Source organism: Lutra lutra, chromosome 15 (genome assembly GCF_902655055.1).
Source record: "Lutra lutra chromosome 15, mLutLut1.2, whole genome shotgun sequence".
Lineage (NCBI taxonomy): Eukaryota > Metazoa > Chordata > Mammalia > Carnivora > Mustelidae > Lutra > Lutra lutra.
This window is the reverse complement of record NC_062292.1, coordinates 42924272-42940077: the sequence shown is the minus strand read 5'-3', so window position 1 is coordinate 42940077 and position 15806 is coordinate 42924272. Positions and strand designations below refer to the sequence as shown.

General features: G+C 47.9%; 1 protein-coding gene across 7 annotated transcripts in view; it reads right to left on the bottom strand.

Annotated features, from left to right (window-relative positions):
• The window catches only part of ATP2B4 (ATPase plasma membrane Ca2+ transporting 4), a 97661-nt gene that overhangs the window by 18232 nt on the left and 63623 nt on the right, over positions 1-15806 (bottom strand). For 5 of the 7 annotated variants that reach the window (XM_047703849.1, XM_047703843.1, XM_047703846.1 and 2 more), the window contains 7 exons: positions 14341-14555; positions 13748-13990; positions 12942-13183; positions 9421-9652; positions 8335-8514; positions 7360-7447; positions 5700-5806 (listed from right to left, as the gene is read on the bottom strand). In XM_047703849.1, coding sequence (XP_047559805.1) covers positions 5700-5806; positions 7360-7447; positions 8335-8514; positions 9421-9652; positions 12942-13183; positions 13748-13990; positions 14341-14555 — 1307 coding nt within the window. Of the gene's footprint in view, positions 1-5699; positions 5807-7359; positions 7448-8330; positions 8515-9420; positions 9653-12941; positions 13184-13747; positions 13991-14340; positions 14556-15806 lie in introns of all 7 variants that reach the window. The other 2 variants (XM_047703844.1, XM_047703845.1) reach the window with 1 other exon arrangement.

Below are 15806 nucleotides of genomic sequence, written 5' to 3'. Positions count from 1 at the left end.
AGAGGGAGGGAAAGCAGTGAGGACCTAGATACGCAGACTTTATCTCCATTCTGAACCCAGACTGCCTTTCCAGACCCCCAAGAAGCTTCCGAATCGGCCATAAACACTAGAGGACGCACGCGCCACGCTAATGCCAATGACCAAACCACCATATTTTGAGTTCTCTCTTCCAGAGAAAATGTGTCACCCTCAGTCCACAGCAAGCAGGGCTGGGGCCTGATGCCACCGTCTTACTCCTGAACCCAAAGTGGAAATGACAGTTATCTTTGATATTCCTTTCTCCCTTCTTTGCTACTCCTCCACCTTAGAAATGAAGGAAAGGACAGGGAACCTACATCCTAACCTACCTCCAAATCCCTACACTCTTCCTACACCCTTCCTTTCTTCCTTCTGTCTTCCTTTCCTTCTTCCTTCCTCCCTCCCGCCCTTCCATCTCCTTCCTCCCTCCCTCCTTCCTTCCTTTTCTCTCTTCCCTTCCCTCCCTTCCTTCTTCCCCCTCCCTCCCTCCCTCCCCTCCCTTCCCTTCCCTTCCTTCAAAGATTTTATTTTGAAGTAATCTCGACACCCAAATTCACAACCCCAAGATCAAGAGTTACATGCTCCACGGACTGAGCCAGCCAGGTGCCCCTAAATTCTTTTCTGCCCCTAAATTCTTATATTTCCTTTGCCGCTGCCAGTGTCTCACTTATGTCCTTGTCTTCTCCACACTTCAAAGTCACTTTACACTTTTTTTCTGGGGGTAGTAGTCTGGCAGCACAGTTCAGATGTCCTATCCTTGTTTAAGTTCCTGTTCCTGGGGAACCACTAAAGATTTCTCAATAGACAATGGTTGAAAGCTGTGCTTATAGAAACGGTACAATATCTAGACTTGTAGTCAGAGCCCTCAACAGGTGAACTGGGATTCATTTTCCAGTCTGCTCCTATATCCTCTTTCTGCTCAAAACCCACTGATTATTCACAATTTCCTGATTCTCTCCTTCACTCTGGAGTCTAGACTTCTATTTACACCATTTCTCTAAACCTGGAACATCCTCCTTCCTCACCTATTTAAACCTCATCTATCTTTAAAGGTCTATGGGACACAAAACCATCCCTAAGGTCCCAGTCCCTACTTCTGTGCTGTGTCTTGCAAAGCCTAAAACCCACAGAGGAGCGTGTTCATTGATTTGGTTCGCAGTAGTACACCATTTGTTCTCTTTACCAGGTAGTAATATTTTCCTATCCAGATTGCAATAAACAAACATCTGTTACAGATTAAACAATTCAGTTTTCCCATCAAAAAGTCCTCTAATGCACCCCCACCATGTGTCACATGCCCTGAAAAAAGAAAGGAGGGGGAAAAAGAAAGAAAGGAGGACTATATATACTTTCTACCAAGGAATAATCTTCAGGTTATGTTCAATGAAAAAAAGCAATGTGAAAAAAAGAGAGTGTATGCTATGTGTGTAGAAAAATATACATATAGTACAGGTAAGTATCACCTATCGAAGAGGATAGGATGCAAATACATTATACATTTGATTATATTTTAAAGGAGCAAACAAAAGGATACACCAAAACAAAAGAAATGTTACTTAGAGTTAAGTGGGGAGGGAATAGGATGGAGGGGATAGGGGTAGAAGCTGGATTTCTGTTTTGTATATTTGACTTTAGAACTAGAAAGCTACTTTATCTGAGTATAAATCAAGACTAAGATTAAAAAACAATCTCTAGGGGCACCTGGGTGGCTTAGTGGGTTAAGTGTTTGACTCTTGATCTCAGCACAGTTCTTGACAGTCATGAGTTCGAGCCCCACAGGGGGGCCCAATGTGGAGCCTACTTTAAAGAAAAAAAAAAAAAAAGCAATCTCTAAAATGGAAAGCAACATGGTGTGAATGAACTGGTACAAACAGTGGAAAGCACAATCACACAAAGGAAAAATATTCCAAATGACTTTTAAAAAAACACAGTACCTTGTTGGTAGAACCTAGCAGAGCATAACTATAGGATAAAAAGAATTACAAGAAATATCTAGAACTGTTTTTTTTATTATTAGATAATAATATATAATAATACATAATACTAATATATAATAATAACAATAATACAAGAGCACTTGTATTATTATTGCTATTTTGAGACTGTTACCTATATTTTAGGGTAAAATAAGTAAGGATTATGTTAATGCCATTAGGAATCAAAATTTTCAGCTTAAGAGGTACAGATATAAAATCAGGGAAATTAAAGTAGCTAGAGTTCTATAATTCTAAATTTGAATTGAAAATACCAACATGGATTCATGAAGTGTTTTATCTTTAAAAAAAGAAATGCAAAAACAAAAAAGAGACATAAAAGATATATTTCCTAGCTTTGCCCATTGAAAAGATCTAGAAACAATGATTTCCTTGATAGTAAGAACACTCTTGACATTCAGACTGTGTTCTCTAAGCACCATTTCTTACTAAAAAGCAGGACTTTGAGAAATGGATGATTCCAGATCTAGGATGAGAAATACGTATAATGATTCTGGAACATGTTATCATGACAGAAACCAAGTAAGGTATTAAGGACAACTAGGTTGTATCTAAAGGACCCAGCAGGATTCATGAGGCTAATGATGGGTCAATGTGAACATCAAATAATAACAAAGGCAATGGATTGAAACACATCAAATGTACTTAAATCTGTGAGTTCATAACGATATTTTAAAAATGAGCTGTTTTTAGTAGAGTTCCTTAGTAGGGTTATTTTAAAAAATATAATTCACGGGTGCCTGGCTGGTTTACCCAGTAGAGTATGCAACTGTTGATCTTGGGGTTTTAAGTTCAAGCCCTGCGTTGGACATGGAGCCTACTTAATAAATAAATACAAGTTAGGGGCGCCTGGGTGGCTCAGTCAGTTAAGCGGCTGCTTCCGACTCAGGTCATGATCCCGGGGTCCTGGGATCGAGTCCCACATTGGGCTCCCTGCTCAGCGGGGAGCCTGCTTCTCCTTCTCCCTCTGCTCCTCCCTCCTGCTTGTGCTCTCTCTCTCTCATAAAATAAATAAAATCATTAAAAAAATTTAAAAACACATATATATGTGTGTATATATATAGATAGATCTATCTATATATATATATATAAAACTTATTGGTCATCTTTGGGAGTATCCTAAAAAGTCGACTCATTTTGAAAACTAGTAAATAAAGAAAAAGGATCAGGCATTTAGCTGCCTCTCATGTAGGAACCTGAACCTCAACCTCAGAATTACCAAATAATCCTGGAGGGCAGGTTTCTTTCTACAGAAGTCTTCAAGTTAATAGAGAAAATCTGGACGTAATTTTGCAGCCCCTAATGAAAGATGGGATCTAGAATCTGACTGCATATGACGAGAATACAGTCAACAAAATCCATGTTATGCATTATTCTATGTAGACAACCAGCCTGGTTCCTTCAAAACTAAATAGCTAGTACAAAAGACGGAGGGGGTTGGGCAGGAGAGCTAACATTGCATCCTGTTATCTTTAGAAAGGGCTATTTGTGAGGCTGGCCCTCAGCTGGCATCTGGGACCTTGGCTCTCAGAACGCTGCAGTCAACAATCAACTGAATATTAGTTGGTGGTTCATTGTGCCTAGATCGTGCCCAAATAGTATGTTTTCTCTTGAACACCTCCTTTCCTTCTAGAAGTCTGGAATCTCTCTTAAAAAAAAAAAAAAAAAAAAAAACTAACCAACTAAAAAACATTTCTTTATTTATTTTTTTAAATTTTATTTATTTATTTATTTATTTATTTGACAGAGAGAGAGATCACAAGTAGACGGAGAGGCAGGCAGAGAGAGAGAGAGAGAGAGAGAGAGGGAAGCAGGCTCCCTGCTGAGCAGAGAGCCCAATGCGGGACTCGATCCCAGGACCCTGAGATCATGACCTGAGCCGAAGGCAGCAGCTTAACCCACTGAGCCACCCAGGCGCCCCATTTAATTATTTATTTGAGAGAGAGAGGGAGTGGGAGCATGCGTGAATGGGGGGAGGGGAGAGGGAGAGAGAGAACTCAGGCAGACTCCCTGAGTTGGTCTCCTTGAGACCAATGCGGAGCTCGATCTCACGATCCTGAGATCATGACCTGCGCCCAAACCAAGAGTTGGTTGCTCAACGGACGGAGCCCCCCACTAGGCGCACCTAGGAGTCTGGATCTTAGCTCATATTAGGCAGAAAGTGACTATATGACCAAGCCCAACAAAAACCTTGGGTGCTTCGTCTCTGATGAGCTTCCCTGGGTAGAAACATCGCACATGTGCTGTCAGGGAAGGAGAGCGTGCTCTGTGTGAGCCCTCACGGCGAGAGAGAACAGAAAGCCTACATGCGGGTTCCTCCAGACTCTGCCTGCGACTTTCTGCCTTATTACACCCGTGCAATAAAAAAATCTTAGCCATGAGGACAGCTCTGTGCTGAGTCTCATAAGTCCTTTCAGTGAATCCACAAATGTAAAGCTGCTCTTGGGGACCCCTGACACAAGGATCCTACAGAACCTGTGGTTCGCAACCTTTAGGGTGTGGCAGAAATGTCAGGAGCTTAAGAAAGCACAGATTGCTGGGCTCCAACTCTGAGCTGTCAGATGCAGGAGAGCTGGGGAGGGCCTGAGAATCTGCATTTCTATAGGTTTCCAGGTCCATCTGGGAGGAGGAGCACGCTTCTAAAACGACTGCTATAGATTAAGAGCTCTAGGAGAGACAGTCAACGATTGCAGTGCATGGATCTTATTTAGATCTGATTTGGACAAAGAAAGATAAAGACAGAATTTGTGAAGCACTTGGGGCAATGGGGGAATGGACCAGATGATTAATGACAATAAGGGCTCGGATTATTGTGAGATAAGAGTGGTATGATTCTTCTAGATGTATGCCCTCGATGTACACTTATCAGAGGCGTATACTAATGTTCTTCCAAATGAAATGACAGGGCGTCCTTTATTTGCTTCAGAACAGTTTAGCTGCAGATGGGAGAAGTGGTGGGGGGAACCTTCAGGTACACGGGGATTCATGAAACTGTTCTCTCTACTTCTGTGTCTTCTTGAAATTTCCGAGAACCTATGTTCTTGTGGGTGTTAAAGGGAAGACCGTAAACACAGATTACTTCTTGAATCTCTTTCCGCTGCTTAAAAATCACCAATAGTTCAATACACACGAGAGGCTTATAATCACAAGCCGCTTGAGTGGGAAGATGTCCCTGGCCATCTGGGGGCTCCCACGTTTGCTACAACATCAGAATCAACAAGCGTGCCTGTTAGGAAACGCCAAACATCTCTGGGCCTACCCAGATGCCACTGAATCAAGATATTCACCCGCGGAACCTTGGGATACAGGATTTTAAATGAACTTTCCAGGTGATTCTGATGCTCCTGGCCTCACAAGTGAGAAGCAGAGTGATAACTGTGTCGGCCATGGAATACGTGCTTCACGGGGAACCCGAATTCCCTATGGTGCGCCTAGACAGACAACATCACCACGTTCGTGGTAATGAGGCGTCAGGGTTTCGCTGCCTGGGTCATCTAGTCTTCATACTTGACGGGTCTCCCATCACACAGACTTTTACCAGCCAGGTCAGTAGGAGAGACAGCGTTGGAGCAAAGAGCCCAAGGCGGGGGTGAAGGTTCAGGAAGGGGCAGGCTGCCGGGAGGCCCGTCCTGGCTCCCGGGCGGAGAAGGCTGCTTGCAGGCGGAGACGGCGTGCCCAGCTGCTTACCATGGCAAAACCAACGTCTGCTTTCTTCAGAGCCGGCCCATCGTTTGTGCCATCACCCGTGACAGCCACCACCTGTCGCTGCTCCCCAACAGTGCTGTCGATGATGCCTGGGAAAACAGACACACCCCGTGAGTCCACATGCGCTGTCGCAGGAGGTGAGGTAAGCCCTCTGCTCCCCACGCAGGCCCTTTTTGGGTCTTCTTCCCTGGTCCCTGCCACCACCTCTCTTCCTTTTTTCTTTCTCTCTGTGGGTGACAAGCTCCCTTTAGAGCACCGACAGATCTGTCAGCTCCCGAGAAGCTGCTACTGCTCTGCCTTGTTCTTCTGTTCAGGCATTGGAGAGTGAGAGGGAGGGTGGGAGGAGCACCTGGCCCAGCCTTCACCCAGGCAGCAGGCAGAGAAATGCATACACAGAAGTCCAGCTACCAGCTGAAAACAACCACGGGAAGGGGTAAGACCAGGCCCCATGGGGGTGAGGCTGGCTGACCCCGCACCAGGCGGCCACTCCGGCAACTGGAGCCAAAGGTGCTCTCCTGCTCTTTATCCCCCCCTGGTGGTTGGGGGATAGCAGTGTCTCAGCCTCCAGCGCCAGTAAGCACAGGTCCTGGAAGAGGGGGAAGCCAAGCGTCCTGAGACAGCCAGCCCCAGGTCACAGGCATGATACAATCAGAGGGCTGGAGGGGATCCAGAGAGATCCACGATCTAAGCAACTCCTATCACCTTACAGATGAGAAAACTGAAACCCAGAGAGGGGAAAGGCCTTGCAGGGTCCCAAAGCCAGCTGGTGAAGCCCGAACACCACTCCATCCCATCTCAGCCAATGAGGGCCGTGTGCTCCCTGAGCAAGAGCAGGAAGCAACACAAATGGAAGGAAGAGTCAAGCAGAAGATTACCCCTTCCAGGAGGCAGGCTTCTTCCAGCCACGGAGAGGACAGGAGAAAGCTCAGGGTGTCAGAGCTGGACACCACAGGTACACACATGCACGTGTGCACACATCTGCACACACATCCGTGAAACCTGGGTGCCCTTCTCTGGAGTCCAGGCTGGAGCCATAGGAGTGTGAGTGTGTGAGTGTGAGTGTGCGTGTGTGTTACGCGTGTACCACCTCCCTTTCTACTCTGTTCTTTCCTCCTTTCTTCCCGATGCTGGAGGCTCTACATTATCACCCAAAGGCTGTCAATTGTTTCTCGTTGGCGTGCTGGGCTCTGAGTCTGTCCTCGACAGGCAGCCTGGCGGCCCCAAGGCAACCAGTTTGTGCTGGAGAAAGCGCCAGGTGATTTGAAGACAGAGACCTGGGTGGGGGTCGAACCGTGCCACTTTCGCTCACCAGCGAGGCAATCTGGGTAAGTTCTTTGTCTTCTCAGCCTCAAACTTCCTCAGTGGCAAAAATGGGAGTAATTTAACCTGCTCTGACTAGTACACAGTACTATTGGTAAACAAGATATGATGTTTGAAGACACCTTCTTTACATGTCTTCCATATAGATGTTTGCTGACCTGTCTGCTCTCTGCCCACCCCCCACCCCCATGAGCTGGAGAGCTCTCCTGATGCTTTCCTATTCAAGACATGAGACTTGCTTTCACCAGTGGTTCTTGTTGTGTACCTCGTTGCCCAGCCTGCCATCACCTGCCCCAGGCACCTAGTTAAGAGCCAAGCTTACCTTTTACCAGTGTGTGCTTATCCGTGGGGGACGATCGCGCCAGGACTCGAAGCTTCGGCCAGATCTTGTCCAGCTTCTCTTGCTCTACCTGCCAACACCAGACCACACCGGGTCAGTCAAGCTCAGAGCAGCCATCCGGGAGAAGTTCACATTTCCCCACGCTCTGAGATTCCAGGAGAGCTGGCATTCCACAGCCCATGGCGGGTGTACCATCCTGGCCTCCGGGGGAGAGGAGACAGCCGGCTCGGTCTCCCAGGGCAGACTCACTGATGGTGACCATTCAGGTCCTGCATGTCTTCATTTCCCTTCCAATTCCCTATTGGGGAGCCAGTCCCCTATTTCTTGGACCCTTGACAGGAGGTTGGCCAAAGCTGGCTGTTGGTTCAGGTGGCCAAAGTGCTTCTGAGGTCTTTGGTTTGGTTTCTAGGCAGACCAGGAAGCTCTGGTCTGCTCCACACCCAGACTACATCCTCTCGCAGACCCATGCCACCCACCGCTAGTCACAAGGCGGTGACACAGGACGGCGAGGTGGAGGGGAATCAGTATGAAAGCATCCTATGACTGAACACAATCGGGAAAAAGTAAAAAGTTAGTGATGCTGTCTCAAAAGAGAGCTTATGAAGGAAGATAATGAGAAGAAAGAAAACTCCCAGTTTTCCCACCTGAGCAGCCCTGGTAGAAGGAAAGTTCTCTCTGAATAGATTTTAGTTTAAAAACCACCCACTCACTGGTGGTCCAACTCCTCACAGCTCCCCCTACTAGCTACATGGGATTCTGCTCAAGTCATGAAGCCATTTAATAAAGGCAATTAGATCTTAAACAAACAAACAAACAAGAATGACAAAACCCAGTGGCTTTCTCCCATGTCCCAGATGTGTGTCCCAGGTGGGTTACAACAAGAGCCCCACCACCCCCCACCCCGTCCCCCAACCAGGTGGCCAAATGAGGCCCTGGGTTTTCCCAGCCGGGACCCACCTCTCCCTTCTCATTGCGGATGAGTCGGTTGAATTCCTTTCCTTCTAAGCACAAGAAGTCATCCCCAGGTGTCACAATGCCACATTTGGTGGCGATGGCCCGGGCTGTGTTGATGTTGTCACCTGTCACCATTCTGACAGTAATGCCAGCTCGCTTGCATTTGGCAATAGCTTCTGGTACCTGTGGAGAGTAAGGCAAGGGGAGAGCCAGAGGTGGGAGCGGTGACGCCTGCCCCTGTTGGGGGTCCCTTCACTGTGGACAGGAGAGAGGGACCCCGGGAGCAGTGCCACAAGGCACGGGCCACGTCTGGTCATTGCTATATTGTTTGGTGCCACCTCACTCCTGTCCCTACCCAGAATACTACACTTGACCTTGCCTTCCTGTACCAGGAACTGAAGAGAAAATCTGTTTCAGGAGACAGGCATGAAAGTGGACTCTCCCTACAATCTAGACTCCTTGGCAGGGAGTCTATCTCCTCTTTTGGGATTTGGCCATTGCCTTCCTTTCTGGCAGAAGTTTTCACCATTCTCCACCTCCCTGGTGCATACTCCAACCCGTCAGTTCTTTGTAGTTTCCCATGCCCTCGGGCCTTGACCAACTCACAATCCATCTGTCTGGACTTCTTATAAGCAGAGACTTTTTCAATGCCTTAGTGTTTAGAATATGGTTCAGCTATCCTAAGGGCGCTCAGCAAGAACGTCCTGACTGAGAGAAGGCGGCTGGAGGCAAAGCTGGTGCCGCGGTTAACCCCGCCTCCTGACTGCTCTTAGGAACCGGATCACAAGCTCGGTAAAACCCACGCCTCTCACCCCTCAGATGGCATTCACCATGAGAATGCCAGCTTCTACCAGCTTAGCACTCTACAGTTTGGGGAAGCAGGAGGCACAGAAAAACACCTATCCGGATAAGTGAGAAGCTGTTGGGTAACTTGCCTGGGGTCACAGCTAGAAATGCAATGAGTCCCCCAGTTCCCAGGACTCTGGGGTGGTTTCCCAGCACATCGTGCTCGCCTCGCTCCGGGGCCAGATGCTGGTGGAAGGCTTCCCATCATGTTTCCTTACCCTTCGGCCAAAGCCAAAGCCTCACCTCTGGGCGCACGGGGTCCTCAATGCCCACCACTGCGATACACGTGAGTTCAGTGAGGATTTCGCTCTCATTGTCCCACGTGGGCTCTCCGTCGTTGAAATCCCGGTAAGCTATGCAGATGGTTCGGAGGCCCTCCGATGCCATGGGCTCGATGACAGTGCGGACCATCTCGTCTCGGTCCTTATTCTTGAATGGCATCACTTCCCCTTTCTTGTCCAGGATCCGGTTACACCTAGGGAAGCATGCAGTCAGGAAGTGGCTCCTCCTTCTCACCCAGTATGTCTCTATGCTCACTTACAGACTCTATATACTATACTCGTACAGACACTGTCCCAAGGCCAGAAATCTCTACCCATCATCCAGCCGAGTCCCTTCGTGCAAGGTGGGGTGGTCTGGAGGCGGATACGGTCTAGGTAAGCAGAGGGGGTGACTCTCCCATGTCGTCTATTCCTACTCATCTGTGAATGTGAGGCCAAGGGTCATTTGTGGATGGATCACGTGCTCTTTGAACTTCTCAAAGAGGGAGACACATTTTTAATTCCTAGTACCAGCATGGTACTAGAATGGTACTCGGTGTGGAGGGCGGGCTCCACAGGAATGGGTTGATCGAAAGAAGGTGGTGGAGCCAAAGAGAGGCACCGGTTAATCCTGCTACTGGCCCTGGGCCCACACAGGTCAGCCTTTAATGATCCGTGAACGGTCTAGCTGTGTGATGAAGTTACACAACTTCCTGTAATCGGAATTGAACATGAGAAGGAAAAGGGCACATACAACTAAGGTTTCTAGTACTTGCTATGTGCCTGGCGTTTTACGTACCGGCATACCTCGTTTCACTGCACTTCACAGATACTGTTTTTGTTTTCTTTTTTTTTACGTACTGAAGGTTTGCGGCCACTGAGCAAGTCTGTTGCCCCTAATTTTCTAATGGCATTTGCTCACTTCATGTCTCTGGGCCAGCTTTTGGTAAGTTTTGCAGTATTTTAAACTTCTTGGTTATTATTATATTTGTTACGGTGACCTGTGATCAGTGACATTGGATGCTTCTATTGTCACTGGGGACATCAAGAGTCACACGCATAGAAGGTCACAAACTTAACTGATCATGTTGTGTGTGTTCTCACTGCTCCGCTGCCCTGCTCTTTCCCCTTCTCTCTTCCTCTCCCCAGGGCCTCCTTCTCTCCAGAGAGACAACACTATTGAAAGTAAGCCACGGTACCCCTACGATGGCCTCGAAGTGCTCAAGTGAAAGGAAGAGTCGCCCGTGTCTCACTGTAAATCAAAAGCTAGAGATGATTGAGCTTGGGAAGGCAGGTCGAAAGCCGAGAGAGGCTGAAAGCTAGGCTTCTGGCACCCAACAGCCCAGCCGGGAAGGCAAAGGCAAAGTTCTAGAAGGAAATGAAAAGCGTTGCTCCCATGACACCAAAAGGGCCTTATTGCTGATCTGGAACAAGTCTGAGTGGTCTGAAGAGAAGATGAAACCAGCCACAACACTCCCTTCAGGCCAAAGCCTGATCCAAAGCAAGGCCCTGACTCTTCAATTTTATGATGGCTGAGAGAAATGGAGAAGTTGCAGAAGAAAAGCTTGAAGCAGCAGAGGCTGGGTCACAAGGTTTAAGGGAAGAAGCCGCCTCCATGATATAAAAGTGCGGGCTGAAGCAGCAAGTGCTGATGGAGAAGGCGCGGCAAGTGATCCAGAAGGTCTAGCTAAGATCATTCACCGAGGCGGCTACACTCAACAACAGATTGTCAATGTAGATACAACAGCCTCATACTGGAAGATGGCATCTAGAACCCTCACATCTGGAGAGAAGTCAGTGCCTGGTTTCAAAGCTCCACAGGACAGGCTGGCTTGCTTGTATGGGCTCATGTAGCTGGTGACTTTAAATGGAAACCAGTGCTCATTTACTATTCTGAAAATCCCAGGGTCCCTTTAGAATGATGCTGAATCTACTCCGTCTGTGCTCTATAAATGGAACGACAAAGTGTGGATGACAGCACATCTGTTTATAACTTGGTTTACGGAGTATTGAAAGCCCACCATGGAGAGATACAGCTCAGAAAAAGATTCCTTTCAAAATATGACTGCTCACTGACCAGGTACCTGGTCACCCAGGAGCTCTGATGGAGATGCCCAATGAGACTAATGCTGCTTCCCTGCCTGGTAACACGATGTCCGGTCTGCAGCCCGTGCATTAAGGAGTCATTTCAATTTTTAAGACTTATTTTTTAAGAAATATATTTTGTAAGGCTCTAGCTTCCAGAGAGATTCCTCCGACGGATCTGGGCAAAGTAAATGGAAAACCTTCTGGAAAGGACTCACCAACCTAAAGAACATTCACGATTTAGGCCAAAATATCAACAGTAACAGCAGTTTGGAAGAAGCTGATTCCAACCATCATGGATGACTTTGACCCTCATGGTTCAAGAGCTCAGGGGACACACTAAGTGTAGATGTGGTTGGAAACAGTGAGAGAGCGAGAATTAGCAGTGGAGCTTGAAGATGGGACCGCATGGCTGCAATCTCATGGTCAAACTTGAACAGATGAGGTGTTGCTTCTTGTAGATGGAAAAAGAAAATGGTTTCTTGGGATGGAATCTACTCTTGACAAGATGCTGTGAAGACCGTTGTAACGACAAGAGAGGATTTAGAATTGTGCATAAAGAAGCAGCAGGATTTGAGGGGAAAGGACTCCAAATGGGAAAGAACTTTTACTGTTTGACGATAGTTTTACTATCAAATAGCATCTCATGCTACAGAGAAATCACTCACAGAAAGAGTCAATCAACACAGCACACGTCATTGTCTTATTTTAAGAAAGTGCCACAGTCTCCCAGTCTTTCAACACCCAGCAGCCAGCAACACCCTCCACCAGCCAAAAGATGATGATCGCTGATGATGGTGAGCATTTTTTAGCAATAAAGTATTTCTAAAGTAAGGTAGGTACTTGTTTTTTTTATACAAGAGGCTATTGCACCCTTAATAGACTACAGTCTGTTATAACTACATATGGTTACACAGTCTAGTGGAACTATGAGTTTTGTATGCTGGGAAACCAAAAAGACTCATTCACCTCGCTTCATCGTGGCAGTCTAGAACTGAACTCACGCGCCACGTCCAAGGCGCACATCGAACCGTCTAATCACAGTAACCCTGTGAGTGTTCCTTGGGTTTCGCATGAGCAGATGAAAGCTTGGATTATCGAGGTCTGAATCCTGGCTGCCCCTACTAGCTCTACCCCCCAAGCAAGTTACTTCGCTTCCTGTACCTCTGCTTTCTCATCTATAAAACAGGAACGATAATAGCACCTACTGCTCTGGGTTGTAAAGATTACGCAGAAGGGGCCACCTGAGGCACTTGGAAACAAGCCTCGGCCTGAGTAAGTGCTCAGCTATTCGTGATGGTGTCACGATGGTCCAATGGCTCATGGACCATTCAGGTGGGCTCAGCATGGCACATGTCCCCTAGACCTTCTGGCAGGGAGGATCTGGAAGGGAAGAAGAAGCGGGGGCGGGGGGCTCACTTGCGCAAGATGATCTCAGAGGCACCCTTGCTGTACATGCGGTAGCCCCCGCTGGGCTTCTCAATGACCGTGCTCATGGACTTGCGCACAGAGTTGAAGGTGTACACCTTGTAGAGCTTCTCCTCAGGCACCTCATTGCGCACCGCGTGGTAATCCTGCTTCAGGTCGGTGACAAAGCCCAGCAGGGCACACTCGGTCTTGTTGCCCACCTGCCGTGGGAGACCTCCCTCCTTCTCCGGAGGCTGAGAGAGAAATTGGATATGCTGTTGATAACATGCCCCGACTACGGAGAGAGCTCAGGAAGGAGAGAACTCCCTGAAGAAATGCTCACGTATGTACCTGGAACCCATACAGGGAGACAGCATCTGACTTTTTTCCAAGGGTAGGCAGACAGCAGTCAGTGGTGACTGTGGTCTCCAAGCCATCCCAGGCTTAGTGAACTTCTAGTCTGCCTTGGGGCTGGTGCTGACATCTCACCCTGTGTGGGTCTCATTTGAACACCCTCTCTCAGTTTCCAGAAAGTATGTAATTTACCCCTGATACGCCCATCTCTCCTAGAGATACTGACATGATATGGTGACTAGTGGGCCTCTCAGAGACCCGGATTTCTACCTGCCTCTGGCCCCCAACTCTACTCCCATGGATCCATCCCTGGTCACCCCAAACGAGTTCACTGAGGAGTAGGAAGTGGAAACGTGGGGTGGCAACTCAAGCAGAACAAACAAGGGACAATTCCTCTGTCCAGAGAAAATCAACGGTTCCCTCCAATTACCCACTCTAAGTGTCCAGGCAAAGGAAGAGCTTACCAGAATCTTGGAGGTATAGGCACTGTTGATAGCAATGCTATTGACAATAAGGTCCAGGACCTTGGGCACGAGGGCATCAGGGCTTGGGATCTGGTGGTAATGAGTGTCTCCAATGTAAGCCTGTACCACAGTCATGCGGTTCATGGTCAACGTGCCGGTCTTATCAGAGCAGATGGCTGTGGCATTGCCCATCGTCTCACAAGCATCCAGGTGCCGCACCAAGTTATTGTCTTTCATCATTTTCTACAAAGGAGATGGGAACAGACTTGAGGAGGGACCAGTGGAGCTCTGCCATATATGGGTCAAAGGCCATTTTTTATCCAATGTGTCTCCACGTCTCATGCTCTGGTCTGTGCAAAAATGCAGGAGACGATTTTTGTGAATCTTCTTCAGATTCTACTGGGTTATCTCACCCTGGATGCCACCGATCAAGATGGTCCTTCCGTCTCTGAGCGGAGCCAGCGGCTTCTGCTCTCGTGAGGGGCCATCCGGGGGTTGTGCAGAGGGGATGGCCCACCTTTTCACCGAAGGCTACAGGGCACCCTCCCTTCCCGTCTCTTCTACAGGAAGAGACAGCCCTGCTGCAGTCTCACCTTCACAGAGTAGGCCAGTGAAATGGTGACAGCCAGGGGCAGCCCCTCCGGCACGGCCACCACGAGGACGGTGATGCCGATGATGAAGAACTTGACGAAGTACTGGATGTAGATGGGCGTGCACTCCGCCAGCCACGGTCTGCGGTGTATCACGAAGTTCTCGATCACAAAGTACAGGATCAGGATGAGAACCGTGATGGCAGACATGAGGAGACCTGTCCAGCAAATAAGCCACGATGAGCCCGGGCTCAAGGGTGTCCCCGGGGCCCTCGCCAGAAGGCAGCCAGCATAAGGTGTAGCCTTCGCTACTGAGGTTTAAATCCATTGTCTCTAAGGACTCATGTCCACTTCCCTTACCCATTCTTGGTTGCCTGTACACTGTCGTGTAGGGGAAAGGACGCGGGTTTTGTCCTCCACAGACACCGGTTCTAGTCTCAGCACGATACCCACTTGACTCGTGGCTTTGGACTAGTCACGGTCTCTCTCCCGGCCCGTTTCCTCTTTCGTAATTAAGGAGTTGGTCTAGTTTTCTAAAAGAGCATTTTATGATTCTATCTCAGACCTACCTTCTTTTGACAATTCATAATGTAGTGACTGCATCTATTTCCTAGGAATTTAACAATTTGGGCTTCTGCCCCAGGAGCCGGGGAACGTCGGTAATTCACCCGACTTGTCTATAGCGATGACTGTGTGGTGTTCCACGTCACCTACGTGGCTAACCTTCAGAACAGTGCTTCCTGACTTTTCTCTTACCATGGCGTAGACAGAAGATGACAATAATGTGCATGTTTACACTGAGCAAATATTTCTATAATGCTTACTCTACAGGCCAGAGCACTTCACGTGTACCAACTCATTGAATCCTCACAAAACCCCTGGGAGGTTAAGTTAGTATTATCATCCCCTTTCATGAAAAAATTGAGGCACAGAGTTTTTTTTAAAGAAGATCAAAAGACAATTATGATTTTTAAAACATGTTCATCTTATTTATTTATTTAGATCATGGTAAGTGCCGTCTTTCATCCCCAACACCTATTTCACCCACCCCTACACCCACCTCCCCACAAAGGGTTTCTTGGCAAGGGCACCCTAGCTGGGGGACCAACTATTCTGGTTTGCCTGAGACTGAGCAGCTGGGATATGGGACTCTCAGTAGTAAATCAAGAGCATCCCCAGCAAGCCGGGACAAGCTGGTCGTCCAACAGACTGATATGAATGAAAGAATTTTTTTCAATGTCAGAAAGCAGCTGGCTTAGGGGCTCCAACATTGCTGGGGGCTGCCTGGACACCCCGAGGGCTGAGGGGATCAGAATCTGGGCACCCTGTGTGGATCTGTGGCTCAGTATCTGGGAAAAGCTTTGCTTCAGACCATAGTCTAGGGTGGGTCTTTGCTTTTCCTGAGAACCTAATGATGCAAGAGCATCCGAGCAAGGTTAGAGGTGATTATTTCAATAAAAGCGTATTCT